This window comes from Pipistrellus kuhlii, unplaced genomic scaffold (genome assembly GCF_014108245.1).
Source record: "Pipistrellus kuhlii isolate mPipKuh1 unplaced genomic scaffold, mPipKuh1.p scaffold_m20_p_59, whole genome shotgun sequence".
Classification (NCBI taxonomy): Eukaryota; Metazoa; Chordata; class Mammalia; order Chiroptera; family Vespertilionidae; genus Pipistrellus; species Pipistrellus kuhlii.
Window position 1 is genome coordinate 1,149,329 of NW_023425561.1, and position 27,512 is coordinate 1,176,840.

Sequence of the window (27,512 nt, forward strand, 5' to 3'; positions counted from 1 at the left end):
CTCCAAAAGAGCAGGGCCCTTGGCTAATTCATGTTTTTTTGTGTTGTATTTTTTCTTAGCAGCGGGTTCACTACCATGCTTGGCACATGGTAGGAATTAAAAATATTTGTGAAATGAATTTCTAATCTATGCTCCCCCTCCATGAAGTGTTGCAGAGTCAAACAATTGATTTGTCAGGCTTTAGTGAGCAATTGTCTTCAAAAACCTCCCCATCTACCACAGATGTGCTGTGCCAGCCCACAGGTGTGTCAACTGGGTATTGACGAGTCTAACAAGACCACCTGCTGAACAGAGGCCAAGGGGAGAGGAAATATTAAAATGCCGGTGCTAGAAAAGGCATGGGCTTCCCTAGACCCCCCCAAAGTATTAGGGCCAAGCCAGTGTATGGGGACTGTTGTCTCTACAGCTTGAGTTTCCCTCATGTTGCAATGAGAGGACTCCAATGATCTCATAATGATGTGTTTGTGGGTCCTGGTCAGGAATGACAAAGCATATTAACCTCCTTGGAAGGTGGGTATTCCAGGCTGGTCTCCTTCTCCTGTTGACGGCTGGGTGAGAGGCTTGGAGGGAACCCAGAGCCTCAGCTGGAGCTGGGAATGAGTTCTTCACTTCACCTTTCACTCTTGGCAGCAGAGCTCCTGCTTCATCCAGCTCCAGGAAAAACTGGGACCAACCAGTTAGATGCAGATGAAACAGGTTCGAAAACTGCTGGAGGTGGTCCTAGAAGTTGCCACCAATCAGGAATGCACTAAGGTCCTGCCTGCCCCTTTGAAGGGAGGCTGCCAGGCTAACGAAGTGCTGCGGTACTTGCTTCTCCTGCCTGGAGGCCACTGTGCAACAGCCAAAGCCTGGCCCCTCGGAGCCATCGGCCAACCCTTTCAGTTCTTGAACTGGGTGTTGCCTAGGCCCCTCGACGCTCCCACCCAGAAATGACGACATGGCTAGTGAGGCTGTCAGTCTTGCTGTAATTGGGAGAAAACAGCTGCAGCTCATTTGGCAGACTGAGTCACCAGCAGCCAAAGTCGGGGTTGTGCGGGCAGCTGAGGTGCTCAGGGCCCCTGCCTCACATAGTGAAGAGAGGAAGGAGGAGGTCAGATTTTAACCCAGATGGGAAAGTTGGTCCCGGGGCAGTTTCGCTTCCTCTCCTCACTCTCGGGATGTGAGGAAGGGCGTCCTCTCCCCCTGCTGCCAGAGTTCCCTGTGGGAGAGGCCGGGAGGGTTTATAAAATCTCCGAGTGGAGATCGCCTCCTCCACTGGTGCCAGGTGGCCACTGGTCCTTTCCAGCCACTTCACAGCAGAAACCAAACCCAGGCCGTGTTTCAGGGCCCGAGGGTGGTAAGGAGAGGACAGGGTGGCCGGCTAGAGGCGAGGGGTGGGGGACCGGGGGCAGTGGCCATCCTTAGCAGTTCCAGGAAAACAGGGCCTTTCTCCCAAGCACCCTGCACAGGCTCAGTGGCAGCACTGGCCACCTGCCCTCCCAGGTGGGTTCCAAACCCCCACGGAGTGCCTCCGAGCGGAGAAGGTTCAGGCAAAGAAGACCACAAAGATGATGAAGAAGACAATGAGGATGAGGAAGATTTTGACCATGAGCCACCGGTTGGAGGTAACTGACTGAAAGTACTTGAGGATCTCGGAATGGGCGGCCTCGACGTCCAGCTGGGCTCCCATCACGTTCTCATCAATCCTGGAGACAGGCAGGAAGGAGAGAACACGGGACACTGGTTAGAAAGCTGCCACTGAAGCATAGTTAGTGATGTGGAAAGATGGTCACCGTGCGTAGGAGTAAAATGGTTAAGCGTGTCTTTCCCTTCCGGCTGTTCCCGGAAGGGAAAGACACGCTTGTAATTTTCCAAATAAACTTTGTCTTATAATTTGAAACAAAGTGTTTATATGCAGTATGATCCCATTTGTGTGCGTGTGTGTGAGCATGTGAGAGCGTAGAAAAAACTCTGGAGTCTGGCCAGGCTCAGTGGTTGAGCATCAACTTATGAACCAGAAGGTCACAGTTCGATTCCTGATCAGGACACATGACTGAATTGTGGGTTTGATCCCCAGAGTGGGGCGTGCAGGAGGCAGCCAATCAATGACTCTTTCTCATCATTGATGTTTCTCTCTCTCCCTTCCTCTCTGAAGTCAATAAAAATAAATAAATAAATAAATAAATAAATAAATAAAAGTTCGCAGGCCATTCCAGTCAGGAAATCCTGGTTCTTTTTTTTTTTTTTTTTAAACATTTTATTGATTCCTCACAGAGAGGAAGAGAGAGAGACAGAGAGTCAGAAACATCGATGATGAAAGAGAATCATCGATCAGCCGCCTCCCGCACACCCCCCACTGGGGATGTGCCCGCAACCAAGGCACATGCCCCTGACCAGAATCGAACCCGGGACCCTTCAGTCCACAGGCTGACGCTCTATCCACTGAGCCAAACCGGTCTCGGCAAATACATATTTTTAAAAAGATAGTTTTATTGATTTTAGAGAGGAAGAGAGAGGGGGAGATAGAAACATCAATGATGAGAGAAAATTACCCATAAGCCTGCAATCTGAGCATGTACCCTGACTAGGAATCAAATTGTGACCTCCTGGTTCATAGGTCAATGCTCAAACACTGAGCAACACCAGCCGGGCCATATGTGTAGTTTTAATAATAAATCTCCCCTACTAAGCTTTAAGTTCTGGACTGTTTATCTCTTTTGCCCAAGGCTGTACCTATATCTCTATAACCCAGTAATTTTCAACCTTTTTCATCTCACAGCACATGTAACTACTAAAAAAATGTAGATTTTTGCCAATCTGACAAAAAAATAATTTTGATTCATTCACATGAGCAGGCTATTGTTGTGTTGGCTGTTGTCTTTTTTTTTTCTTTTAATCCTCACCTGAAGACTTTTCTCCATTGCTTTTTAGCCATGTGAGAGACACATTGACTGGTTGCCTCTTGCACCAGCCCCCAATGGGGCCAGGAATCAAACCTGCAACCCAGGTACATGCCCTTGACCTGCCCTTGACTGAGAATCCAATCCACAACCCTTTGGTGGGTGGGCCGATGCTCTATCCACTGAGCACACTGGCCAGAGCTCTGTTGTCATTTTTTTTAATATATAATATATTTTTATTGATTTTTTACAGAGAGGAAGAGAGAGGGATAGCTAGAAACATCGATGAGAGAATCATCGATCAGCTGCCTCTTGCACACACCCTACCAGGGATGTGCCCGCAACCAAGATACATGCCCTTGACTGGAATCGAACCCGGGACCTTTCAGTCCCCAGACCGACGCTCTATCCACTGAGCCAAACCGATTTCGGCTCATTTTTTTATTTGACAATCTAAGGGGAAGAAAGGTCCGTGTCCCTCACTAGACAATCCGATATTGTGTATTTTAAAAATTCTTGCTGCACACGGGTTGAAATTGCTGCTATAACCGGTTGAATGAATAGTAAGTACCAACTGCCTCTTACATCCCCAGCTGGCTTGGCTCAGTGGATGGAGTATCTGCCTGCGGACTGAAGGTTTAAATGCCTCTTACAGCAGCAGGTGGCACCAGAGGAGCAGAGAGGCCCTCCCATGGTGGGCTCTGCCCGCCTCCCTCCACCTCACCCTGTCCCTCTCCGGCCCTGCTCATTACTTTCTGGCCATGCTGGTCTTGGGATTCTTGAATACAGCCAGAGCGTCCCATCTTAGAGCCTCAGCTGTCCACACTGCCTACAACACTCTCTCTCTCTTTGCATGGGTCTCCGCTTTAATCAACACGTGGTCTTCAGAATGGCCCTTTCTGCCACCCAATCTGATATACCTTCTGGCCAGCCACTCCCTTAACACCTCACCTGCTTTCCCTCTGTGACTGCTTCGCTGTCTGAAATGACTTATCAATCCCTTCAGCAGGTGTGATACCTTACACACACACACACAAAGTTAAGCTCCAGAAAGAGAGGCTTTGCTTTTCTCTTCATTGCCGTGCCCCGCACCTGGCAGGGAACAGGTGCTGCACACACTGTGCAGTCCACGGAAGCCGGTGAGCCGTGTCTGGGGTGGGCAGGACCCTCCTCTCCCAACGGCTGACCCTGGGGACCGTTAGGATGCCCACCACCCGCAGGGAGAAAAAGCTCTTCAGTCTGGGGTAAGAGAGAGTGTCTCACCTCTGAATGGTTTCTTCCTGTTCCTTAACCATGTGTGCCAACTGCTGAAAGATGGAGCCCAGCTCAACAATGGTGGACTCGATGTTCTGCATGGTGTCGGCGCGGCTCTGGATGTAGGAATCCTGCGGAGCAGAGCACGAACCTGAGCACTGGAGCTCCTCAGCAGAGTCTGCCTCCCGAGGACCCTCCCAGCTTCCGCTTCACATGGCACCTTCCCGACACTGGCTGTGGCCCCCAGAGAACACCGGGGCAGCTCCCCCAGCTCAGAAAGAAGCAGTACCTGCTCGTCAATGAGCTGCAGCTGCTGGCTGGTCCGAGAGTCCATCATGTTGATGGCCACGTCCCCGGAGGCACGGGACTCTGACCCCAAAACCGTGGCACCTCCTCCTGAGGGAAGAAGACACGGTGTGTGTGTTTTTGACATGGTATTTTATTTGTGAAAAGCAGTTTCAAAGCCCATATGCACAAAAACTATTAGTAACGGTTCTTCTGAACGTGACTGATTTCATCCCGAACAGTGAGAACGTGGAAGCCACGTGTGGATCTGGAACACCATCGATAAAGTTGACCTCTGAGAGAGAAAGCTTAGCTACCTCCCTGCCCCTGTATTCTCTTACCCAACACGCCCTTAGAAGATGCCATCACAACCAGAGTACCTAGGCTGTCCCCCTCTGGACCCCCGGATGGCCTGACTTACCCAGGTGGTTGGGGGCCAGGGGCAGGGCTGACACAGGCGCTCGGGAGAACTGCTCCCGCCGGCTCCGCTGCTGCTTCAGGTTCTGGGGTTGGGGGAGAAACGCAAAGGTCTGAGGCTTCTGGAGGCAGGTATGCGAGGCCCCTTCCTGTGGGCCCATGGCTCTGTCCCTCTTCCCTTGCCTTCCACCTGTCTCTCCCCCATTTCCTCTTGGATCCTTATCCTCCGACTCCTATCCCTCCCACACAGACGCCACTCACCTCTGTCCTTACTTCTAAAACGGATTTGAAGTCGTTAGACATGGAAGCCAGCTTCGACTGGAAGAGAAAGCGAAAGCGTCAGCAAACGAAGACAAGACCCTCTTGCCTGTCGTCTCCCCGGCTCCGCCCCCAGGTCCCACCTGCAGGGAGACCACTATGGTGTTGGAATGGGTTTGCAGGTGCCGGCCACTCTGGCTGCCCTTGGCCCTCACAAAGTCCTGGAGCTGGGCGATCTGCTTGTTGAGGCTGTTGATATCCTGGTGAAAGAGCCAACAGAAAAGCAGTGTCAGCCAAGAAGTCCTCGGCCAGTGTCTCTCCCGCATGGACATCCCCGGCAGGGAAGACAGTGGGAGCTACTGGCATTACAAGGCAGCCATTTTGGTAAATGCACTGCCATTCACCAGCTGTTCAGACCAAAATCTTAGAGCCATCCTCAACTCTTTCTCTTAACCCACATGGAGCCTAGAAAGAAGCCAAAGAACCAGCTGAACTGCCCACTCACCTTTACGGAGCCCAGCCTCACCCAACCATCTGTTCTCTAAAAAGCTCCATGGCCTCCTACGCGGCCTTCCTCCTGGGGCTGTGCCGCCACAACCCCTTTCCACGCAGCAACGGGCATGGTCTTTGCAGCCCGAAGTGGGACACACAGCCCTCTGCTTACAGTCCTCCCATGACCTTTAACACCCAACCCTAACCCTGCCGGGCGTGCACAGGTGCTACACGGTCTGGCCCCCCACCCCCATTTCTGATCTCACCCCTTGCAGTCTCCTTCACACTATGCTGCAATCCCATTAGCCTCTCGTTTACCAAAGTCGCTCACACTTTAGAAGCTCTTCCTTTGCTTTCCTCACTTCCTAGAAGTGCTCCCACTCTATCTTGGATAAATGGCCTTTCCCTAAACATTCAGGTCTGAGTCACTTGTTTACCCCCAACCTGCATCACCCCATCTAAAGTAGGCCCCTGTCCTGAGTAACCCACTTACATTATTTCTTTCTTTCTTTCTTAAAAAAAAAAAAAAATTTATATATATATATATATATATATATATATATATATAAATTTTTTTTTATTATTGATTTCAGAGAGGAAGGGAGAAGAAAAGAGAGACAGAAACATCAAAGATGAGAGCGAATCACTGATAGGCTGCCTTCTGCACACCTGCCACTGGGGATCCAGGCATGCACCCTGACCAGGAATTGAACCATGACTTCTTAGTTCATAGGTCAACACTCAACCACTGAGCCACACCAGCTGGGCTTACATTATTTCTTATTAAAAATTTTACCACTGCCTGAAATTGCCTTTTCTGTTTACTGGTATAGTGCCTAGTTTACCCACTCAGAAAGGAATTCCCCAAACACAGGAACCACACATCTGTCCTGTTCGCTGCCCAATCCCCAGAACCAGGCAGCAAATGCACTCAATAATGCGAGTGACTGGAAATAGACGAGGGGATCCTGACACCCAGGCGAAGAGGTAGGTACTGTTACCAGCTCCTTTATTTCTGAGGGAACTGAAGCTCAGAGCAGTTAGGTGCTTAGGTCTTTGTTTTCTCCCAAGAGAACAAAGGGGTGGGCCTGGGATTTGAACTCAAGTCTGCCTGAATCCAGCTGTGGTTCTTGCGTAGCTATGCTGTAACACTGCAATAGTTAGTGGAACCCCTTTTCTACCCAGCACAGCAGCTCTTGAGTGTGTCTGCCCTTTGGCCTCTGCCAGAAGCACCTCTGCCCTGGGTCCTTCCGAGCCTTCCTGCCCACCCAGGCTCCAGTGTTTTCTCCCCTCCTTCCACGGTCCTCCAACCGCAGTTCATTCTTATCACAGTGAGCTGGGAAAGCGAGGAATCGCACTGTAGAGACTGGGCCAGGCCAGTGACCCTCAGACGGAACTGGGGTCCAGGTTCTAATCGTCAGCAGCCATGGCGTTCAGAGTGGGTTCATACTCCTTCAAAGGTCCACAAGGGGCTTCCCAGCAGCCACCCACCCCTCTACCTTGAAGGCCTCATCCATCTCCTGCCAATGACTCATTCGGTCAACAAGTACCCAGGACCTACCAAAGGCCAGACACTGCCCCAGGCATTTGGGGTTCTTCCGTGAACAAGCAGAAAGGAAAAAGATCTCCGCTGTTGGGGCACTTCCCTTTTGTTTTTGGTTTTTCATTTTTGAGGGAAATGAGATAGTTGGGAGAGAACAAAGACAAACAGTAAACATCATGAGCTAATTATACGAAACACTGAAATGATTCGGTGCTATCGAAAGGAAAACAGCCTGGCCGGCAGCTCAGTTGGTTAGAGCAGTGGTCGGCAAGCCACGGCCACATGTGGCTCATGAGCTGAGGTTTGCGACTCTATTGACTAACGAGTTTGCCGACCACTGGGTTAGAGCATCACCCTCATAGACCAAGGTTGCGGGTTTGATCCCCGGTCAGGGCACATACAAGAATCAACCAATGATGCATAAATAAGTGGAACAAATCAAAATTTCTCTCCCCTTTCCTCACTAAAATCAATCAATTAAAAAAGTAATCTATAATAATAAAAGCATAATATGCTAATTAGACCGGACATCCTTCGCGATGAAGGTGGGGCTGTGAGAGAAGCCCGGGTCAGGGTGCCCACAGTCCCGGGCACCCACAGCCCTGGGAAGGAAGGCCTAATGCTGCATCAGGCCTCTAGTGACTAAATAAACAAACACAAACAAAGAACAGAGCAGGGACGGGAGATCAGAGCAGTGGGTGCTGGATGTATTAAACAGCACAATCAGGCTAGGCCTCCTGAGCAGCTGACATCTGAGCAAAGACCTGAACTTTCCCTTTTAAGAGCCATACCTCTGCCCTCAGTTTTCTGTCTGGAATTTTCTTCACTGGCTCTATACAAGCTTTAAAGCTAGCTCAGATCTGATATCCTCTAAAAAAATCCTTCCCCGTGTTCCAGACCATTTCATCCATTTTTAAAAATCTTTATTGTTGAGCCGAAACCGGTTTGGCTCAACGGTAGAGCGTCGGTCTGTGGACTGAAAGGTCCCAGGTTCGATTCCGGTCAGGGGCATGTACACTGGTTGCGGGCACATCCCCGGTAGGGGGTGTGCAAGAGGCAGCTGGTCGATGTTTCTCTCTCATCGATGTTTCTGGCTCTCTATCTCTCTCCCTTCCTCTCTGTAAGAAATCAATAAAATAAGTTAAAAAAAAAATCTTTATTGTTGAAAGTGTAACACATGCCTCCCTTTCATTCACCTTTTTGTAAAATGTTTCCTATACACTCATCTCCTTCGCATGTTCTGGGGCTGGGACTCTTCTAGACAATAAACCCTTGAAGGCAGAATCTTGTCTCACGTTTGGGAGCGCAGTGTCCGGCGCAGTGCTTTGTACATGGTAGGTCATAAAACGATATCTAGAGACTCAATGGATGAGCAAGATGTTTGGGGCTAACTCCAGAAACTTGCTTGGGGCTCCATGGCAACGGAAAAGGACGGCAGTGACCTGACTGGAAATCTGGGCTCTCGCTATCGTTCGTCGCTCACCTGCTTGATGATGTAAGTCAGCTCCTCGATCTCCACTGCTTTATCATCGAAGAGGGACTTGCGCTTCGCCACTGCGGAGATGAAGAAGGCAGGACGGGTGACGTCAAAGAGAAGACTCGGGGAGCACGGTTCCCCCACCCTCTCCGGTCCCCTGCCCCATCCCTGACACCCCCCGAGAACACTCACAGATTGTCAGCTTCTCCAGCTTGGCAAATGTGTTGCTGAGGTCTTTCCCAATGCGCCTGCAAGCAAGCATCAGGGAGAACACCGTGGGAAAGAGCCGGAGAGAGCCTGTTCCCCCATCCGCTCCAGCACAACCCGTTCCAGCCCTCACGGCCAAGGCCACCACGGCCGGCCTGCTCCTCCTCGGACGCGGCGTCAGCCCGCTCCACTTCTCTAACTCACTTGGCCATGAGGGAGAATTCACTGCGCTGCCGGACAGCACGGAGAGCTGGTTTGTTTGTCTGAATCCCATTCTGAAAGGCAATGGCGAGAGGTGAAGCTTGAGGGAACATCACCAGCTCTCACTGTGCTCAGCTGTCCACTAAACTCTCTCTAGGACTATGGTATTCTCCACCAGAGGGTCTAGCTGGTAGTAGTAGTGGCCGTAGTAGTAGTAGTAGTAGTAGTAGTAGTAGTGGTAGCGGTAGTAGTAGATGAGAGAGCCCAGATTTGAAGACAAAGAGACCCGGGTTCAAATCTTGATTCCATCACTGAGTAGCTGGGGTGTTTGGGGCAAGTTACTTAATCCATCCTGAATCTGGACTTCCTCTCCTATAAAACGAAAACCATCCACGCACCCCCTTACTGTTGTCGCTAAGATGAAAGGGCACAGGGCTGTAAAAGTGTTTCAGCGAAATAGCTGGTACACTGTAACGACTAAATAAATAAATACAGCTCATGTTGCCGTTTTAGTCTTCCCACCTGGGCATCCAAGAGGGTGACTGGGAAGCTCTTGGAGAGCATGTAGGAGAGCAGGTGTTAACCAGTGCTGAGCAGTGAGGGTATGTGAAATGACAGTCACTCAGGTCCCACCTACATTCACAGTCTGGACCAAGACAAGGGAATGCAACTGTTTAAAAAGCACTCCCAAGTGGTTTTGATAAAAGTTACTCCTCTAGAAAACTTCCTTCAGTTTACAGATACAGAAACAGAGCAAACTTGTGGCAGAACTCTACCAGAACTAGAATTCAAAGTGGCTGTCTCTGGGCTAAAGGCTCTTTCTAGAACCTGTTCCTTATCCAAACCCAATATATCGTAGCCATCTCTCATCCCAAGATATTCCTTCAGGACCAGCAGCCCTCCCCTCCAGGTCCCTCCCAGGACAAAGCCCGTATGTTTGCCTGTAGGTAGCTAGCCCACCTCTTCATGGGTCCCACCGACCCTTCCTCGCCTGGTCAGTTCTCCATCAGGCTCCCGCAAGAATGCCCCCAAACAGCCGTGCCTGGACCCGGCCTCTCCCAGCTCCCAGCAGAGCTCACCCCTGCCTCTCTCTCTTTCCCACTCCTGGTCCTTACCTGGCGGCTCTGCAGGAATTTACAGGCAGAAAGGAACTCCTGGGTCCGATCCCGGCAGGACATGGTGTCGGGAGGGGGAGGGACCAGGGCCACTGGGGGAGGCGGAGGGGCGATGTCGCTGCTGCTGCTACTGCCAGCAGTTGCAGGGGACAGGACCTGTGTCTTCGAGAGACCCAGGTAGACACCCTGATCCGTGTTCTTAGTCCCGTAGCGTTTCCTCGGGATCATTGAGACGCATAACCTCGGACTGTTGTGGAGGGGAGAGTGTCATTCCCAGGCCTCTTCCCCAGAGATCCCCCCAGCCAGCAGATTCTTGTGCCCCGGAGCCAAGCGCAGATCCCGGGGCCCAGCCAGCAACAGGCGGGGCCCCACTTCCTCTCTGGCCTAAGCCGCTCCCCTCCTCACGCTTCTTCCAACTTGGCTCGGGCCGCCAGGGCGCGGGCCAGGGGCCGCGAAGCAGAGACAGGACCAAAAGCAGGACCCGCGGCCCGGAAGCTCCAGCTCGGCCTGTGCAACTGCCCCAGGCCCTCCCTGGGCCCTCCGGGGTCCACGGGGTTCTTCCCCGCCTCAGGGAGGAAGGGTAACGGACCTCCGGAGGGGGGACACACTCCGGAGGGCGGAGGGGGAGAAATCTCTGGGTGTTTATTTGAAACAGGAAGTCCCACCCCCACTCAAGCTCCGCCTTCCAGGGGAACTGCAACTAACGATTAGCTCCTGCCGACGTCTTTCTTAACAGAGGCTTTCCTGATTGGACACCGAGGTATTCGCTCACCCGGAGTCCGGCCGGCAAGACTAGTCCGCTCGCCCCTGGTTTCCTCCCTCCTCCCCTGCCCCCCATCGTCATCGCCCCCAGAAAGCCACGGCCCCGAGCTGACACGGCGGCCAGACCACTCTTAGAGCAAGTCCTACCTCCGCTCCGCCGCCTGCCGCCGCCGCTGCCACAATCTCCTGGGTCGTCACCGCCTACTCCCCGGGCGCGGAAGCCTCCGAAACTCGACCGAAGACTAGAAGCCGCCACGTCACCCACACGTAGCCCCACCTCCGGTGACCAGAGGGCGGCACACGCTTATTCGAGCCCGGCAACCCGAGGGACACGCCCCCCGCCCAACTACAAGAACGACTCCGCTCTCCCATTGGCCAGGCCGCTGCTGTGACCCCGCCCCTAGGAACTAGAGCAGGGGGTTCATTGGGCTGGGCCAACCCCTGGGGAGGACCTGCCTTAAAGAGACCGCAGCCCGGGTGGTGCGGGCAGAGGGGCCGCAGAGGCACAAGCGCTCTGGCTAGTACACATTAGAAACTTTATTCTCTGGAAGCTGGGGAGGACTGAGAGCCGAGCTGGGGTCATCCCTTCTCCGGCTCCTCCCGTATTTCCTCCGGGTTGTTCTCCTGGAACGTACACCCATGCTTGATTGACTGCCTCTTGTTTGACCGTGAGCCCCGACGGCTGAACAAGGATAGCCGCCGCCACAGCACGGTGATCAAAAGGCTTTCGTTAGACTTGGGATTCCGGTGGTCCGGCGAGTTCACATCGACCTCCTCCGTGGTGTCTGCGAGGATGAAGCGGCCGCTGAACTCCTCCCCCCTCCCCCATTCCGACCCTGACTCCTCTCCCGTTCCCTGGACACCCCAGCTTTGTTTCTGTTCCCACCTTCCTCGACTTCCTCCGATCCGACCTCCTTGGGCTTCCCACCGGAGGTTGGCACGTCCTTGTCTTGGCAGCAGCCCATGGCCCGCTAGGGCCCGGAACGCCCGGCGCTGGGAGCCACCACTCCAGCCCACCTGGCCCCGCCAGCTTTTGTGACGTCAGATATCCCGCCGCCCCAGCTCCAGAGCAGCCACCCCTTTAATTTCTCCCATCACAAAAGGCGCAGGCGCGGGATCACGATGGGTGTCAGCTGTTTATTTACAAAGTGAGATCGGACCCTTCAGGGGCTAGTAGAGCCAGGCCGCTTCTTCTTTCTCCGTCTGGTTTGGAAGGCCCCCGATGTCCGTTCCAAATCAGGGAGCTTGCGCTTGGCAGCTGCCTCCAAAGAGGCCCACAGTTCATCCGCCTCTGTGTCTTCTGAGGACAACTGACTGGGCTCTTGAGGCTCCTGCGGCTCATCCTAGTGAGTGGAGAAAGCTTAGGCGCCAGGGGCACAGGAAGAGACCCACAGGGAAGGAGGCTCTCCCTGGGAAGTGATCTTGCCAGGTACCACACTTCCCTTTCCCGCCCTGGGAAACAACCCCCGTCCATGGCCCGTGTCACTCTGGGCAGGAACCCTGTCAGACTGTGACTACCTACACTCCTCACAGACAGGAAGTCATGTGGCAGGGAGAGGGACAGGTCCGGTCTCTGTCCCAGCTGCTGCCTTCTCCCCAGGGGAAACCAATTCTCACATCTATGCTCTTCCCAGACCAAACTGCTCACCTCCCAGTTATCCCGGCCTGACACAAGAAGGCAGTTCAGTTGAGACTTCAGATAAACCTGCAAGAGATCAGGGCCCTTAAGGAGTCAAACCCATGGAATGCACAGAAATAGGAGGGGGGCCAGGAGACAGCAGGCTCTCACCTTGTGCTCCAGGCCCCGGGGGTTCCGGATCCTGTGCACCCGCAGGATTCTGTCCAGGCCACAGGAGGCGAGGAGGGGCTTGGAAGGGTGGCACTGCAGCCCTCGGACACTGCCTGCCAGCCCCTTCAGACAGCCCAGCAGGCGCCCTGGAGAAAGGGGAGGCCTTAGGCGAGCCAAACCACCAGAACTGAGGATTGACTGTTGGAATCATTTTTCACTTTGGGATCTAATCCTCATCGCTGAGATAGGAGTCAGCATTAAATCCATTTTACAGGTCTACTAAGGCACAGAGAGGTGAAGTACTTTGTCCAAGCTCATACAGCTTTTTTCTTTTTTAAAATATATTTTACTGATTTTTTACAGAGAGAAAGGGAGAGGGATAGAGAGTTGGAAAGATCGATGAGAGAGGAACATCAACCAGCTGCCTCCTGCACACCCCCCACTGGGGATGTGCCCGCAACCAAGGTACATGCCTTGACCGGAATCAAACCTGGGACCTTTCAGTCCATAGGCCGGAGTTCTATCCACTGAGCCAAACCAGCTTTTGAAATCAGGCACATACAGCTTTTGAAATCAGGATTTGAACCCAAAATGATACCTACATGAGGGTTCAACCGCCCCAGGTACTGCCTCAGAGGGAATCCTGCCCCCCCAACCCCCCGCAGGGCTCCCCAGTCCACTACCTTGCCGAAGGTCAATTTCTGCCAGCTGCCCATGAGTGTTTCCGACAATCACTGAGCTGAGGAGTAGACCAGAGGCAGATGGGGTTAGCAGGAGCCTCCCAAGTCCTTCCTGACCCCTCCTCACCCTCTAAACCACATGTGTCAAACACAAGGCCCGCGGGCCAAATCCGTCCCGCCAGGCCTTGCAATGTGGCCCGCACCTCACTGTCATCACTGCACTCCGCTGCGTTTCCATCACAATGACAGTTTATGACTGTTCAGTAAACCATTCGGCCCGCGATTTAGGCTGGATTTTAGATTTTGGCCCCTTCTCTGATTGAGTTCGACACCCCTACTCTAAACACTCACTTGCCGCCGGGAGTGAGCGTCATGGCTGTCAGCGGGTACTCTCCATAGGTGGCCTCTAGGACTGGCCTGCGTTGGGGGGAGGCTGGATCATAGACACGGACCTGGAAGAAGACTTAACTATCACAAGGGTACCCTCAGCCCACAGCCCCACATCTTCACCCCCTCCTTCTTTTTTTTTCCTTTTCACCCCCTCCTTCATATACTGCTTTCCTGTTTATGAGCCTCTCTTAGAGAAACTTTCATTTGGAATGTAGCCCTCTTCTCCGTGTTGGGGGTGGGGGAGAACTGCTTAGCCTAGGGAAGTGATCCCCCAGGTCGGGAAGTGGCAGCATCCCTGGTCTTCACGTGTGACCAGCCCCTCCCCGCAGACCCCCCTCCTGACATGGGCAGCAGGGCAGCACCATTGTCAGCGGGTGCTGAATTTCAAGCCAAGAGGTTTAGCCTGAACAAGGGAGGACAGAGGAAGTCCTCAAGTGTGTTTGCAACAGAAGCATATCACCAAGATCAGACTTCAGTGCGCAGAGCAAAGGAAACAGCAAGCCAGGACCCAGCCCGCCTGGGGCAGGACTAACTAACGGTCCCCAGCTGGACCCTTCCTGAGGCGCTGGGGGGCTGAGGCCAGAGGAGAGGCAGGCCTGGGTCCTGAGCAAGTCAGAGGCCGCACCAGGGCCAGAAACCCAGATCTCTTGACCTGCAGCCCAATGTCCTCTCGTGACACCGGCACCCTGTGAAGGAAATGCTCCCTCCTCCCTCCTCTCTCTTCCAGATGGAGGAACATGAAGAGTCATCGTTCAGCAAACTCCATCCGAGAGCACAGTAAGAGAAGGCTACGGGCTGAAATGGACAGAGGCGTGCTCCTCTGAGGGCTCAGGGATGGGAGGGCGGTGAGGAGGGCTGTGACAGAGGACAGGGGCCCCCTCTGCAGGGGGCTGTGTCTTTAGGAGGCTGCTTAAGCCCAGTAGCAGGTAAGGGTGGGGGGGTACCTCACCTGGTGGTACCCTGTACAGGTGACGAGCTTCTGTGACTCAGGGAGGAACTGTATGTCCTGGTCCCAGATGGGAACTCGCAGGTCAAGCCAGTCATTCCGTACCTGGTGGAGTGGGTCAATGGGGGACAGGTTGTGGGGAGCTAGTGTGCCCCTTCCTATAGCCATCTGGTCATCCCCTAAAGCCCATCTGGTCTCTGACTCATGGTCAGTGGCCCAGCCTCCCTGGACCGCAGACCCAGTCCCTCCCTGCCCGCCACTCACGTTCTTGGCTCTGAACACAGGCTCCTCAGACCCCTGCAGGTCCCACACCTTCAGAGCATTCTCCTTCCCCCCTGTGGCAACTACATGGGGGTGCGCTGGGTCTTGGCGCATCCTACACACCCCGGGGCCCACCCTCAGTTCCAGGAGCTGGAAAGAATGAGAGATGAGAGGGGAAATGGAAGTCCGTTCCTGAATCCCTGGTCACCCTCCCTCCCCCAAAGCCCTCATTCCACTCCTCCCCGCCCCCCCCCCCAAGAGGGGCGGGGCAGGGAGCCTCACTGGGTCAGAGGACGTCTCCTTGTCATTGTCACGCCAGACTCGGAGAATCCCAGAATCCACACAGGTGATGAGGGTGCTGCAGGGAGAGGAAGGTTTAAAAAAAAAAAGTGTGAAAGTATTCTCTTAAGTCCTAGTTGACCGCCACTCCATTAACTAGACTCTAACCAGCCCTCTTCCTAAGAAAGCCTCCAGGTAAGGTGGGTCTGGACAGTTTTTGGCTTCAGTGTACTAGAACAGTATTTCACTTCCTTGACAGAGTGAGGTTTTATAAGTGAAGAAACGGAGGCTCTGAGCAATTCAAAGGTTTGCCCACTCAGCAAATGTCAGAACCAAAAGTCAAGACTGTGATTCCCCAAAGCAAAGTGCCTTTGTCACCCGCAGCTACATGGAGGGGCACCCGGCATCTTTCTTCGGTCACCAAGGGTCAGGATCATTCAATTTATCTTCCCTGAAAGGTACCCTGTAGCCCCACACCGATCCTTGGCCTCTGCCCAGGCAGTAGCTGCTTTCCAAAATGCCCTCGCCCCTTTCCACACCTGTCAAAACTTTACCAACCCTTCAAGGCCCACTTTCAACTTCTCCCATCCCACAGCCTCCTAGACCTCACCTGTCAGAGTTATCACCCTCAAACCCCGCCTGCCCACACCCTCCGCTCTTCGTTAGGGAGAAAGCTAGGCCAGTAACTGCTACCAGGGCTTTCCTCCTCCCCTCTCCCGTGGGAGCCTCGTCACACTGTGAGCGGCTGTCAGTCCCCATTTAAAGCCATCCTCTGCTAGTAAACTACGAAATGACCTGCGCAGGGTCACGCAAAGGTTATGGAATGGGGGGGAATCCCTCGGAGATGCAAACGGTGTAACAGGAGGTACTGTGTGCGTGTCTGGTGTACCTGCAGCCCTTGCACTCCGCTCAATGCCTGTAACTCGGCAGGTGTCCAATAAACGCTTGTTATAGGAATGAACGAAAGAAGGCAGGACACACGTCCCTGTCACCGAGTCCAGGTCCGAGTCACCTAAGGGTTGATCGCCGTTATTCGGCCGTCCTGCGGGAGCCTCGGCGCTCTCCCTCAGCGTTCAGCGAGGGGCTCGGTCTTACCCGTCAACCTGGGCGAGGCCTCGGAACGTGCCCTCGCCGCCGGGGCAGTGCCTCTGGCCCTGGAACCTGCCCTCCTCGGTGCTGAAGCGCCTCACTGTCCGGTCGGCACAGCCCATCAGGATCTGCGGGCAGAGGAGGGCAGGAGGGCAGGATGGCGAGGAGAGCGAAGCTCCCGATCCCCCGGCCCCGGCCCGGCCCCGGCCGCTCACCTGGGTCTCCCCGCCCGCGCCCCAGCACAGGGCGCTCACCGCCTCCTCGCGCCGCGGCTGCCCCGCCGCCGTGAAGTTGGCCGCCTGTTTGCGCTGAAGGTTCACCCCTGCGGGACGCGGGCGTCAGCCACCCCGGGCCGCGAGCGGGCGACCCCGCCCTCTCCCCCACTTCCCGACGCCGGCTCCTGCCACCCACCTTTCAGGATCCCGGTCTCGGTTCCGACCCACACATGGTTCCAGCGAGCCCCGGCGGCAGCCATGACGGAGCCGGCAGGCGGCCGCACTTCCGGCGCCGCGTTACGTCACCAGAGCGCGCCGCGTGGCATCCGGGCGCACGGCCTCCGGGCGTTTAAAGGGCCCGCAGCGTGTTAGCCGCCCGCCCGCTCCCTCCGGCCTCTCAATGCGGAGTGAAAACATAGAGACGTTTGTGAGGATCTGAAGAGCACCTTGGCCAGGTTTCACGTGCAGCGGATCTCGTCCTACGTGGGCCGTAGGCAAGCCAGCCCCAGGCCACCTCCCGCCCCCTCCTCCCCCAGCACCGCGCTGGTTTGTTTCTGCTGCAGACACCATGCAAATCACTGTGGCGACGCGTGATTTCAAACTCGAGTATAAAAGACACGAAACAAAGAACGACGGGGGCAATGAAGCCGACGACCTTAACCCAGCTCCCTGTTTTGGAAAGGTGGAGATAGGAGGCCATTTTTATTGGCCTCACATCGAGGTTTGGGGATGGTAAAAACTAGCTCAGAGTGAAAATCTGCAAAGTTCATAGAAACAGGACTCCTCCCGAGGATAAGCTGCAATGTCATAACGGCCCCCTTCTTCAAGTGACTGTTTTCTTACTTGATCTCTGAAATCACGGACTCTCAGAAACCTTGTTGTGTGAAGTTATATCAGTAAGAATAAAGCATCCCCCTCTTGCCTGGCAGATTGTCTTCCACGGAAAAGCAGCTTTGTCAGCGCAGCTGCAGAGCCGCCAGTAAGAACGCTGAGCCCAACATTCCACATTTACTTTATTACCAAGGAAACGGGACCCTGGGTGCACTTCGCAGCCCGGACCTGATGTTGACGTCGTTGCACACAGTTCTACTCTGAATCGAGCCTATCAGAACAAACACCATCTTTCCCTGTAACCCTACACCTTAATTTATGTTATTTTATTTTTTGCGAGACATCCATCCATTCCTCATTTGTGCGGTCTTCCTCATTGTAAAGTCAAGTCGGGAGAGACGTCTGGGTTTTTAAGGCTGATAGGATTAGATCTAGAAATCTGCCTTTATTTTTATTGTTTAAAATCCTTACCCAAAGACGTTTCTTCCATTGCTTTAATGAGAGTGGAAGGGAGAGAGAGAAAGAGAGAGAGAACCTAGTGTGAGACACATCAATTGGTTGCCTCCCGAGCGACTTCTCTGCCCCCACCCTGGGGCCGGGATCTAACCCGCAACCCAAGTGCACGCCCCTGACCCGAAATAGAACTCGCTACCCTTGAGCGCGCAGCACAGGCCGATGCTCCAACCCCTGAGCAAAACTGGAAAGGGCGAAATCCTTGCCCGGGGACTCTCTCCCCCTCCCCATGTGGGAATCTGTGCTTGTTTCTCGATAAATTTCCATCTTTTTCCTGTAAAAATAAAACACCCCCATCCGAGAATGTATTTTTTAACATATACTTTTTTCAAATCTATTGTTTTTTTACAGAGAGGAAAGGAGAGGGTATAGAGTCAGTCCGCAGACCGAAGTTCTATCCACTTAGCCAAACCGGTTTGGGCGAGGATGTATTTTTTTATTGATTTTAGAAGAAGGGAGAGAAAGAAACATGCTTGTGCCTTGAGCAGAATTGGAAGGAACTGGCCTTTGGGAACTGAGTGAGCGGGACGATACTCCAACTCACAGAGTCAACTGGCCTGGCTGAAATCTGCCTTCTGAAACGGTGAAAGTGGGATAAGGGACAAGGAGGAGCGCACCGGAAACCAACCCACCTAAACGGAAGCTCTAATCTTACTACTTCTTGCCAGGGAGTAAATTAAGTCTTTCTTTGAATCGCCATTGTTCCCCGGAGGGGGTGCACCGTTCCTGGAGATACTGCAATACCAGGTCGATGCGCGGAGTGGACGGAGCAAGCTCCTATTCCATCTCCTAGTTTCAAAAACCCATTTAATACGTTGTCCTCGGATAGAGGACGTATCAGATATTAAGCTGATAAGAACAGATACTACACTTGATCTTAGCCAAAAGGCCGAGAAGCGATGCCTTTGTCGCCCCCCCCTCTGCGCCGGCTTACCGTTCCTGTAGCTTTTGCACTTGTGGTTACTTTTATGGCATAACGATTAGATTGTCCTCAACACGGCATAGTTCTTCAACCCAGGTGTCTATTATCCTCTTTCTTAAAAATAATAACAGACTTTGGGAAACGGGCTTCATTAGAATTCTTTATTGTTTATCCCAGGAGCTCCCTGCTGGATGTATTTTTGCATAAGCCCGCCCCTCCTCTTTGTAACAGCCTTGGGATTGGTCCACATGCAGGTCGTCATTGCAGCGCCCGCTTGGCCTCCTTCGCTCCCAGACGGTGGCTGAGTCTCGCGTCCTGAGGGCTCGCTAGGGGTCCGTGGGTTGGAGAGGCGGCGGGTGGCGGTGGCCCCCTTTGGGGGACACGTTTGACGAGGCCGCGGTTCCCGAGCCCGGGGCTTGGCGTCCAAATTGCTGAGTTGGGATCCCTGCTCCATGGCTCCTCCACGTGGCAGGTGCCTGTCTCCCCTGTTAGCGGGGAAATGATACCGGGCTTGGGCGCTGGGCCTCAGAAGTGGGGACACAGTGAAGGGCGGCCTTCAGAACTGAGTTCTCCGCGCATCCTGGCTCTTTCCTGGGTTCCTCACTGACTTGTCACATCCACCCCAGGGAGCCACAAGGCCTTTCGGAGGTTCCTGATTCCAGCACACAGGATCCTGGGAGAGGGGGTGGGGCCGGTGTAGATCAAATTTAAATAAGCAATTGTTTGTTTTGTTTTACTTTTTAAAAAAATATACATATATTATTGATTTTTTACAGAGAGAGAGAGAAACATTGACGAGAGAGAAACATTGATCAGCTGCCTATCTGCACACCTACTGGGGTTGTGCCCACAGTCAAGGTACATGCCCTTGACCAGAATTGAACCTGGGACCCTTGAGTCCACAGGCCGACACTATCCACTGAGCCAAACCGGTCAGGGCATGAGCAATTCTTTTTTTTTTTTTTTTCTTTTTTTTAAAATATATTTTATTGATTTTTTTACAGTTAGGAAAGGAGAGGGATAGAGAGTTAGAAACATCAATCAGAGAGAAACATTGATCAGCCGCTTCCTGCACACTCCCAACTGGGGATGTGCCCGCAACCAAGGTACATGCCCCCAATTGGGAATCGAACCCGGGACCCTTCAGTCTGCAAGCCGATGCTCTATGCACTGAGCCAAACCGGTTTCAGCATGAGCAATTGTTTTATAGGCTCAAAGCAAAGGCTTTATGAAGGGACTAGAGGCGTGGTGCATGACATTTGTGCACTGGGGTGGAAGGGTCCCTCAGCCAGGCCTGCACCCTCTCACAGAGGACTTCTTGCTTCTTACCGCCCACCTGCAGCGCAGGTGGAAGAGGCTCCCGCCGGCCGCCACCGCTGGGCTTAGCAGTCGTGAGCCTGAGCCAGCTTCTGGGTTGAGCATCTGCCCCCTGGTGGTCCACGCATGTCAGTGGTTCCACCATTGGGTGGTTTTGCATGTTCGGGTTTTATTATATAGGATTCTAGATCCGCCGTGTCTGAGAAGGGACCTGAGGTCCTGCTTCCTGGGAAAGCAGAGGCCTCGGCTCTGTGTCAGGTACAGGCCTGGCTGAGATCCTTCAGGCGAGAGTAGGTCATTCCATTCTCTAATGTAATTTCTACTGGCAAGCTTCCTGAAAAGCCATGATTTCATTTTTTATTTATTTTTAAAATATATTTTATTGATTTTTTTATAGAGAGGAAGAGAGTGGGATAGAGAGTTAGAAACATCGATGAGAGAGAATCATCGATCAGCTGCCTCTTGTACACCCCCAACCGGGGAGGTGCCTGCAACCACAGTACATGCCCTTGACCGGAATTGAACCTGGGACCTTTCAGTGCATAGGCCGACGCTCTATCCACTGAGCCAAACCGGCTAGGGCTGAAAAGCCATGATTTAAGAGAACAAGGTCAAAGTTCTCAGCACCAGGTCCCCGATGTTAATAAAAAGAGTAAAACCAGGGCCTCCAGCAAGGGGCTGCGATAAGGGGGTGTGGTATGTAGAATGATGCCCCCACAAAGGGGCCAGTTCTCAGGCCTCTGAATGTGTGATCTTGCATGGAAAGGGTTCCTTGGTAGATGTGGTGAAGGCTTTTGAGAATGCAATTATGGCAGAGACTGCCGTTAACGCTATTTTATTTTTAATTTTTAATTTTATTTATTTTATTTTATTTTTTTTAATCCTCATCTGAGGATGTGTTTTCATGGACTTTTTTTTAAATATATATTTTATTGATTTTGTACAGAGAGGAAGGGAGAGAGATAGAGAGTTAGAAACATCGATCAGCTGCCTCTTGCACACCCCCTACTGGGGATGTGCCCGCAACCAACGTACATGCCCTTGACCGGAATCGAACCTGGGACCTTTCAGTCCCCAAGCCGACGCTCTATCCATTGAGCCAAACCGGTTTTGGCTTCATGGACTTTTTTGAGAGATGGGGAGAGAAAGAGAAGCATCAATGTGAGAGACACAAACATTGGTTTCCTCCTTCCCACACGCACCCTGGCGGGGCAATCTAACCTGCAACCCTGGCAATGTGCCCTTGACTGGGAATCAAGCCTGAGATCCTTTGGTGTGTGGGCTGGTGCTGTAACCACTGAGCAACACCGGCTGGGGCTTGTTGGCATTTATCACATACCCAGGGTGTCTCAAACAGCACTATCGACGTTTTAGGCTGGATACTTTGTTGTTTGCAGGGTGGAAGGGACACAGCTGTCTGTCTAGTGCATTGTGGGGTGGTTAGCAGCAACCTTGGTCTCTGCCTATTAAGATGCCAGTTGACCCCACACACTCCAAGTGGGGACAAGCAAAAATGTCTCTAGACATTGGCAAATGTCCCTGGGGGCAAAACCACCCCTGGGTGAGAACCACTGTGCTGGTTCAAGTCATCTTACTGGCTGTCTTACTTTGCCTCTTAGAGAGCGTAACCCAAAGGCAGGAGCGAGGTCTTGTGCAGTGGTGCAGTGGTTGGCAAACTCATCAGTCCGCAGAGCCAAATAGCCACAGTACAAGATTGAAATTTCTTTGAAGAGCCAAATTTTTTAAACTTAAACTTCTTTTAATGCCACTGCTTCAAAATAGACTCGCCCAGGCCGTGGTATTTTGTGGAAGAGCCACACTCAAGGGGCCAAAGAGCCGCATGTGGCTCTCGTGCTGCAGTTTGCTGACCGCAGGTTGAGTGCATTGATAAGTTTGGATGGGGAACTTGTTGGTGCTGTTACCACCTAAAGTGGGGAGCCTGGGGGCGCAGACATGGACAGAGCCAGAGAATCAAGGATGTGACTATCTGATTGGATACCTGCTGGGGAGGTCAAGGGGCGGCTGGGTGCCCAGGGAGGAGGTCCCAGCTGGAGATGCGGTGGACAGTGTACGGAAGGAATGAGGAGCCAGACTTCAATCACTCCGGCTTTTCACTGTTGCTCTTACAACCCATCCCGCATGTTCTCATTTCTTAGCCCAAGTAGCCCTTAACGTGGGCTTTAATTTGAATTAAATGGTGAAGATCGTTTGGGGAAAGTGTCATCATCTACCACACACTTCTAGTGGATCCTGCCTGCCCCCAAGCCAGCCCATCTCCCTTTGGCTCCATCACCTCCCTGCTGCACCCCCAGACCCGCGTTAGAGGTTGAGTGACAGCAGCCTCCAGACCCCCAGAGCCAATAGCCTTGTGAAAGAAAAAAGCCACATGCTAACCTGACAAGCTCAGGGAAGGCCTGCATGGCAGTCTTGCAAACCCAGAGACCTAAGATAACCACAAAAGATGGTTTGAAAATTAAATATCTAACAGGTTATAGTAGGTAGTCATGTCCCAGATATTCTCCCAGACAAAGATCAACTTTGATCTTTTTACTGAGCCCATTTGCCTTTTTGCCTCTTAAGATAACATATCTGTGAGATGTCTGGGTAACTTGTAACTTCCCTTTTTCCGGAGCCCCTGGGGAACAACCAAATGTGGTGGGCGTCAGGACAGATGCCTCAAATTCCTTCTTTATCATGTGAATTGTTCCTGCACTCACAGTACACGTCCATCATTTTACTTTTTATCCAATCCCAGGACTTTCCCACCGCTTTGCTTTCTCCCGCCTCCTTACTCCATCAGCAATGAATTTCATGTAACCCACCTGCCCCTCCTTTGATTTCAGTGTATAGAGAAATGTAACCCGCCATTCTTTAGACTCTAAAGTTTAGAGCATTATCTCAATCCCTTGAGGTTCTGCTTCCCGGCAATTGTCGACAGTAAGGCTCAAATAAACTCTTTAAAAAGTTAACAGCCTGGTCTACTGGCTACCCGCCCTGGGACCGACAACTGCCCCTCCTCCCCTGCAATGGGTAATGCAATCACCGTTTCCTTGTTGAGGTAATGCACGCACTGGGAGCAGTTTGTAGCTAAAGCTCAATACACCTGCTCAGTCGTTGGGTCTGTTCTGACCTGTTACTGACACACCCTTCACCAGGTGCCCCTGTGGGTTCTGGTTCTGTCACCTCTGCGGGTCTGCCCACCTGTTGCAGGGCCTTTCTGGGCTCCCCGTTTAAATCTGGTGCATCGCTCACTACCCCCAGGATCCTGGCGGGTATTTGACCCATTTCAGGAACAACCCTCTCATCATTAACTCAAATTTGTATGGCTGCCACTTCAACAAAAATGCATTCCCTTGCTTTTATACAAAAGCATAGTTGGCCCTTCATTATTTGCAGGTCCCATATGTGGACTCAAATCAACCGCAGATGGATCTAACAGCAGCCTTTTCACTTGTGCCACGAACTCCAAGGAGTGGGTACCACCACCTGAGGCCCGTCCACCGGTTTCCAAGTGCACTTGTCTGGGTGAAGTAGGCTGAACCCAGATTTTATGCGCCTTGAGCACCCTTGAATATTGGTGCCCATGAGGGCGTGGAGAACTGTAACTGCTCTAAAAGGCTCAGAATTAGACCTGACCACACGTATACCCCTACCTCCCACCCATGCTGCGTGCCACCACCCAAAATCAAAGCCAGCTTGCCCGGGATAAGATTTGAAAACATTGGGTATATGTGGACACAGGCAACCCATGTGGAGGAGACTAACTTCTCAAGTAGCCATTTGCACATGCTCAGATATAATGCATATGGAGATCAAGATGGATGCCAACTACATTCACCTGAGCACCCCTCACACATGCCCTAGAACACGTGTCAAACACAAGGCCCGCGGGCCAAATCCGTCCCGCCAGGCCTTGCAATGTGGCCCGTACCGCGCTGTCATCACTGCACTCCGCTGCGTTTCCATCACAATGACAGTTTATGACTGTTCAGTAAACCATTCGGCCTGCGATTTAGGCTGGATTTTAGATTTTGGCCCCTTCTCTGAGTTCGACACCCCCACCCTAGAAGTTTAATCTATTTACGCAAACTAGATCCATTCAAACACATCAACCAGGGTGAAGGATAAAAAAAAGAACTTTTATTTTTAAAGACGGAAATTTGAAAATTTAAACAGCCAGGTTTACAGGCAATTGCTTGAAAATTCTTTTGTCTTCAGAGTTGGTTTCCTGTAGGGAAAAAAAGGTGAGTTATTTTATTGGATGGGAAATATGCACTGTGAGCTTATGAAGGGCCAACCCAATCACACCTCTAGGCTTCTGTATGTCAGTAACTTTGGTTACACACTAGAAAGTGGGCAGATACTTGCCATTGTACATGCTTCGTTCTTTCTTTAGACCTGAAAAAAACAAAACCAAACCATAATTTTCTCAACAAGTAATTTACTTCCCTCTTTCCCACGGTTAGAAATCCTTGTGATCCCTCAGACAGTTCCTTCTGGAACACACTTTTCTCTTCTCCCCCAGCTTGTCCCAGTGGGTTCACCTTCACAGGCTCTGGGACAGGGACAGGGGGTAAGACGTGTGAATGTTTCCTCACTGGGAAATGGCGGCCAGCCTGCACATCCCCTCTGCATTACTCACCTCTAACTTCGGGCTGAAGTTGAGCAGAAACAGCCTCCACTTCCCCTGCAAAAGAGCGATTGGGAACTAAGCCAACCAGCCCTAGGAGCCCCTGCATAGGCTTTAAAACGTGCCCTTTACAGGAGGCAGTCGTAAGCCTGTCCTGTTGGCTACACCGCCTACTCAGCTTCCCCAGGCCACTCACTCCGAGGCAAGCTCAGAGCTCAGAAATACCTTTCAGTCACAGTGATCAGACTGGGGCGGTATTAAACTCATCACTGGTGAGTGATCCCAAGTGCCACATCTCATAGCAGCCACAGACTGAGTCACAGACTTACCTCACCTCATTCTTGGGTCCCACAAAGGTGCTGGACCTGAAAGAAACAAGACAGTCAGCATGCACTTCCTGCACTAAAAGCTGGTCCCGCCTCAGCCAGTTCCTAGAAAATCAGATTTCCGAGTCTCAACAGCAAGTCATCAGCCGAACGAGATTCCATGTCAGTCATCATATATGTAGGCCTGAAGGCCACTTTCTACCTGGCATGTGCATGCGCCAACACACGTGGAAATCACTCACCTTGGAGTGGACCACCAAGCAGGTAGGACTAACAGGACCTGGAAGACAAGGCTGTGGTCGATAAAAATTCCAGCTGGGTATCCCGCCGCCGCCACCACGTTCCCCAGTTTCTCAGGTGTTCACATGTGTTCATTCTGAGTCATAGTGAGCTAGTTTGCTTCATCACAGAAACTGACTACTTGGTGACATGAGCCTGACAATGAACTAACCTGTTAGCTCTGGAGGTTCCCGTAGCACACAGGACCCAGCTGCTCCTAAAGGAGATCCCCTGAAACAGCCAAAGTGGTTCTAGTTATGGTTAGTGGGCAGATCAGGAATAACTAAGCAAATGCTGTCTGCTTGTACCTCAGACAGTTCCTACGGAACAAGTTCTCATCCTCTCTCCCAGTTAGCCCCAGTGGGTTCACCATTGCTGGCTCTGGGGCTGGTACTGGGGTTAAGACAGGATGTTTGCTCTCCTCACTGGCACTGGACTATGGAGCACGTTATAAAAATTACACACACTCACCACTTCCACTCTTTCCACGAGTTCAACCCTGGGCAGGTCAATGGTGACCTAGAGGGCAAGACGCCAAGAAACATCACTACAAGAAATGAGGCACCAGAAAGCTAAATGGGTCAATTAGGGCTCTGGTGACAAAAAGCCACATGTCCCCAAGTTATTCTTTGGTAATGGGTTCACATATGTTTACCCCAGTAGTATTGGGAGAAGCTATTTACCGTTTAGACAGATGAATAGGTCATTATCAGGACAACCTGTAAATGAAGAGCAGATTATTATCTAGAAATATTGGAACTGAGTAGCATTTCATTATTGAACAGAAACTGCCATCAGAACTCTAACATGCTATTACCTGTCACACCTCACAGAGCATCAGAGGAACAATTCAAATCATCTGACAGTGACATGTGGGTGAGGGGGGGAAACCACACCCTCAAGAACCAGATGTACTACTGGGCTGTTCTCTCCCGCCCCAGCACACCATTCCAAGAGGAGCAAGCCGGAAGGACCATTTGCTCTCCTGGCTGTGGGGAGGGCTGGAGAGAGAACACCTCAATCCCGCATTTCAACAATTACCTGTAGTCACCCCGGGAGGCGGTGGAGTCCCTCAGGACGGATGAGCTGCTGGGGACAGAAAAAGGAGGCATTACATACGCCCAGTAACAGCCACCCCAAGACCCGTGAACACTCCTGGCCAACTTCTCAGGACTCGGATGACATCACTTTTAAGTTCAGCCATATGCTTGTCGTTGAATGTTCATCACGGAGTGGCCAGCCCATCTGGACACCCATCTACACACCGCGCCCCTACCCGTAGCTGCTTACCCACTGGGTACCCACCGGAGCATTGCTGCATGGACCGGTCCGCACGAGAACAGATCCTGTCCCATCCTCCAACCTGTACGCTCCCTGGGACGGAGCCATACCTGGAAAAAAGGCAAGAGCATCCTTCACTTAAGCTTCATACTTTGCAGCCTTGTGTTCGTGCCTCAACACTTAAGAGCTAGATTGACCCAAGCATGAAGAAACAACCCATCTGTTGCTTGCTGATGGTGCTACTCAGAATGTATGGTTCTCCACCAACCCATCAGAAAGAGAGAGTTCGGTTTTTATCATCCCCGTAGCACATCGCATAAGCCTTCCATGCATTCAACGGAGGAATGGCCGTGAGCACTTACCCTAACGGCAGGCATGTCCCGGGCCCCCGAGCGTCCAGACGCGCGCCTGCGCCCTGCGGACAAAGAGAACATGAGGTCGGCATTCAACATCGCCCCAACGCTTTGTCTCCCGGAACGACGACTGCACCGGCTGTGCAAGGCCCGTCTCAGAGGTTCTTATCCTCACGGCACTCAGTACAGGTCTGTGAAAGGCTCTCATCACGGAGAAGGCCGCCGGCACCGCGCGCCATCGCCATTTTGTCCTTCACAAAGCCAGGCGGTAGCTTGGAAGCCTGGAGGCCATGGCCAAGTCACCCCATTTCTTCCCTCCCCCACCCCCCCCAAACAGGCGTAACACAGACGACTACCTAAGGCACGCCACGCTCACGCGGCCGTGCTTTTCCGAAGCAGGAAGAACACTCACCCAGAGCAGCAAAGAAGAAACGAGACCTACAAGCCGCAGGGAGGCACTTAAATACCCTCTCGCGGAGGCCCACGGGACTGGAGGGCGGGGCTGTGGCCGGCGCACGCGC

At 52.5% G+C, this 27,512-nt stretch overlaps 3 protein-coding genes, 1 long non-coding RNA gene and 9 other non-coding genes across 24 annotated transcripts; all 13 read right to left on the reverse strand.

Moving 5' to 3' along the window:
- Positions 1-165: 165 nt before the first annotated feature.
- On the reverse strand, positions 166-11,191 carry STX5 (syntaxin 5). 2 transcript variants are annotated; one of them, XM_036417282.2, is made up of 11 exons: positions 11,038-11,191; positions 10,129-10,375; positions 9,017-9,087; positions 8,798-8,853; positions 8,612-8,682; positions 5,237-5,353; positions 5,097-5,153; positions 4,840-4,921; positions 4,423-4,529; positions 4,143-4,264; positions 166-1,685 (listed from the first exon to the last, which is right to left on the reverse strand). In XM_036417282.2, exons 2-11 carry the CDS (start codon positions 10,354-10,356, stop codon positions 1,526-1,528), a joined length of 1,071 nt encoding a protein of 356 aa, XP_036273175.1. In that variant the 5' UTR covers positions 10,357-10,375; positions 11,038-11,191; the 3' UTR covers positions 166-1,525. The 2 variants fall into 2 exon arrangements, with proteins under 2 accessions (XP_036273175.1, XP_036273176.1); XM_036417283.2 differs by lacking the exon at positions 11,038-11,191 and having other exon boundaries at positions 10,129-10,765.
- Positions 11,192-11,409: 218 nt separating this feature from the next.
- Positions 11,410-11,989, reverse strand: TEX54 (testis expressed 54). Its single transcript, XM_036417298.2, has 2 exons — positions 11,777-11,989; positions 11,410-11,675 (listed from the first exon to the last, which is right to left on the reverse strand). The coding sequence occupies exons 1-2, from the start codon at positions 11,853-11,855 to the stop codon at positions 11,470-11,472; spliced, it is 285 nt and encodes a 94-aa protein (XP_036273191.1). The 5' UTR covers positions 11,856-11,989; the 3' UTR covers positions 11,410-11,469.
- Positions 11,990-12,013: 24 nt separating this feature from the next.
- WDR74 (WD repeat domain 74) lies at positions 12,014-16,895 on the reverse strand. Of its 5 annotated transcripts, XM_036417278.2 has the most exons (11): positions 16,736-16,894; positions 16,540-16,646; positions 16,331-16,452; positions 15,239-15,314; positions 14,960-15,106; positions 14,699-14,800; positions 13,711-13,811; positions 13,363-13,418; positions 12,680-12,825; positions 12,539-12,595; positions 12,014-12,233 (listed from the first exon to the last, which is right to left on the reverse strand). In XM_036417278.2, the coding sequence occupies exons 1-11, from the start codon at positions 16,797-16,799 to the stop codon at positions 12,054-12,056; spliced, it is 1,158 nt and encodes a 385-aa protein (XP_036273171.1). In that variant the 5' UTR covers positions 16,800-16,894; the 3' UTR covers positions 12,014-12,053. The 5 variants fall into 5 exon arrangements, with proteins under 5 accessions (XP_036273171.1, XP_045430081.1, XP_036273172.1 ...); XM_045574125.1 differs by lacking the exon at positions 14,699-14,800 and having other exon boundaries at positions 16,736-16,895; XM_036417279.2 differs by lacking the exon at positions 12,539-12,595 and having other exon boundaries at positions 16,736-16,895.
- A 1,698-nt stretch (positions 16,896-18,593) lies between these two features.
- LOC118707321 lies at positions 18,594-18,784 on the reverse strand. The gene has a single exon (XR_004984226.1). It is a non-coding gene; the product is annotated as a U2 spliceosomal RNA (small nuclear RNA).
- Positions 18,785-24,240: 5,456 nt separating this feature from the next.
- On the reverse strand, positions 24,241-27,483 carry LOC118707252. 7 transcript variants are annotated; one of them, XR_006740225.1, is made up of 10 exons: positions 27,404-27,483; positions 27,001-27,053; positions 26,663-26,748; positions 26,399-26,446; positions 26,041-26,076; positions 25,829-25,876; positions 25,530-25,588; positions 25,321-25,358; positions 25,082-25,117; positions 24,241-24,809 (listed from the first exon to the last, which is right to left on the reverse strand). It is a non-coding gene; the product is annotated as an uncharacterized LOC118707252 (long non-coding RNA). The 7 variants fall into 7 exon arrangements; XR_006740228.1 differs by having other exon boundaries at positions 25,321-25,588; positions 27,404-27,482; XR_006740223.1 differs by having other exon boundaries at positions 25,082-25,358; positions 27,404-27,481.
- LOC118707316 lies at positions 24,600-24,725 on the reverse strand. The gene has a single exon (XR_004984222.1). It is a non-coding gene; the product is annotated as a small nucleolar RNA SNORD22 (small nucleolar RNA).
- LOC118707315 lies at positions 24,962-25,029 on the reverse strand. Its single transcript, XR_004984221.1, has one exon. It is a non-coding gene; the product is annotated as a small nucleolar RNA SNORD31 (small nucleolar RNA).
- On the reverse strand, positions 25,187-25,256 carry LOC118707314. Its single transcript, XR_004984220.1, has one exon. It is a non-coding gene; the product is annotated as a small nucleolar RNA SNORD30 (small nucleolar RNA).
- Positions 25,427-25,491, reverse strand: LOC118707322. Its single transcript, XR_004984227.1, has one exon. It is a non-coding gene; the product is annotated as a small nucleolar RNA SNORD29 (small nucleolar RNA).
- On the reverse strand, positions 25,662-25,788 carry LOC118707317. Its single transcript, XR_004984223.1, has one exon. It is a non-coding gene; the product is annotated as a small nucleolar RNA SNORD22 (small nucleolar RNA).
- Positions 26,147-26,221, reverse strand: LOC118707323. The gene has a single exon (XR_004984228.1). It is a non-coding gene; the product is annotated as a small nucleolar RNA SNORD28 (small nucleolar RNA).
- Positions 26,520-26,591, reverse strand: LOC118707324. Its single transcript, XR_004984229.1, has one exon. It is a non-coding gene; the product is annotated as a small nucleolar RNA SNORD27 (small nucleolar RNA).
- LOC118707313 lies at positions 26,877-26,946 on the reverse strand. Its single transcript, XR_004984219.1, has one exon. It is a non-coding gene; the product is annotated as a small nucleolar RNA SNORD26 (small nucleolar RNA).
- Positions 27,484-27,512: the final 29 nt, after the last annotated feature.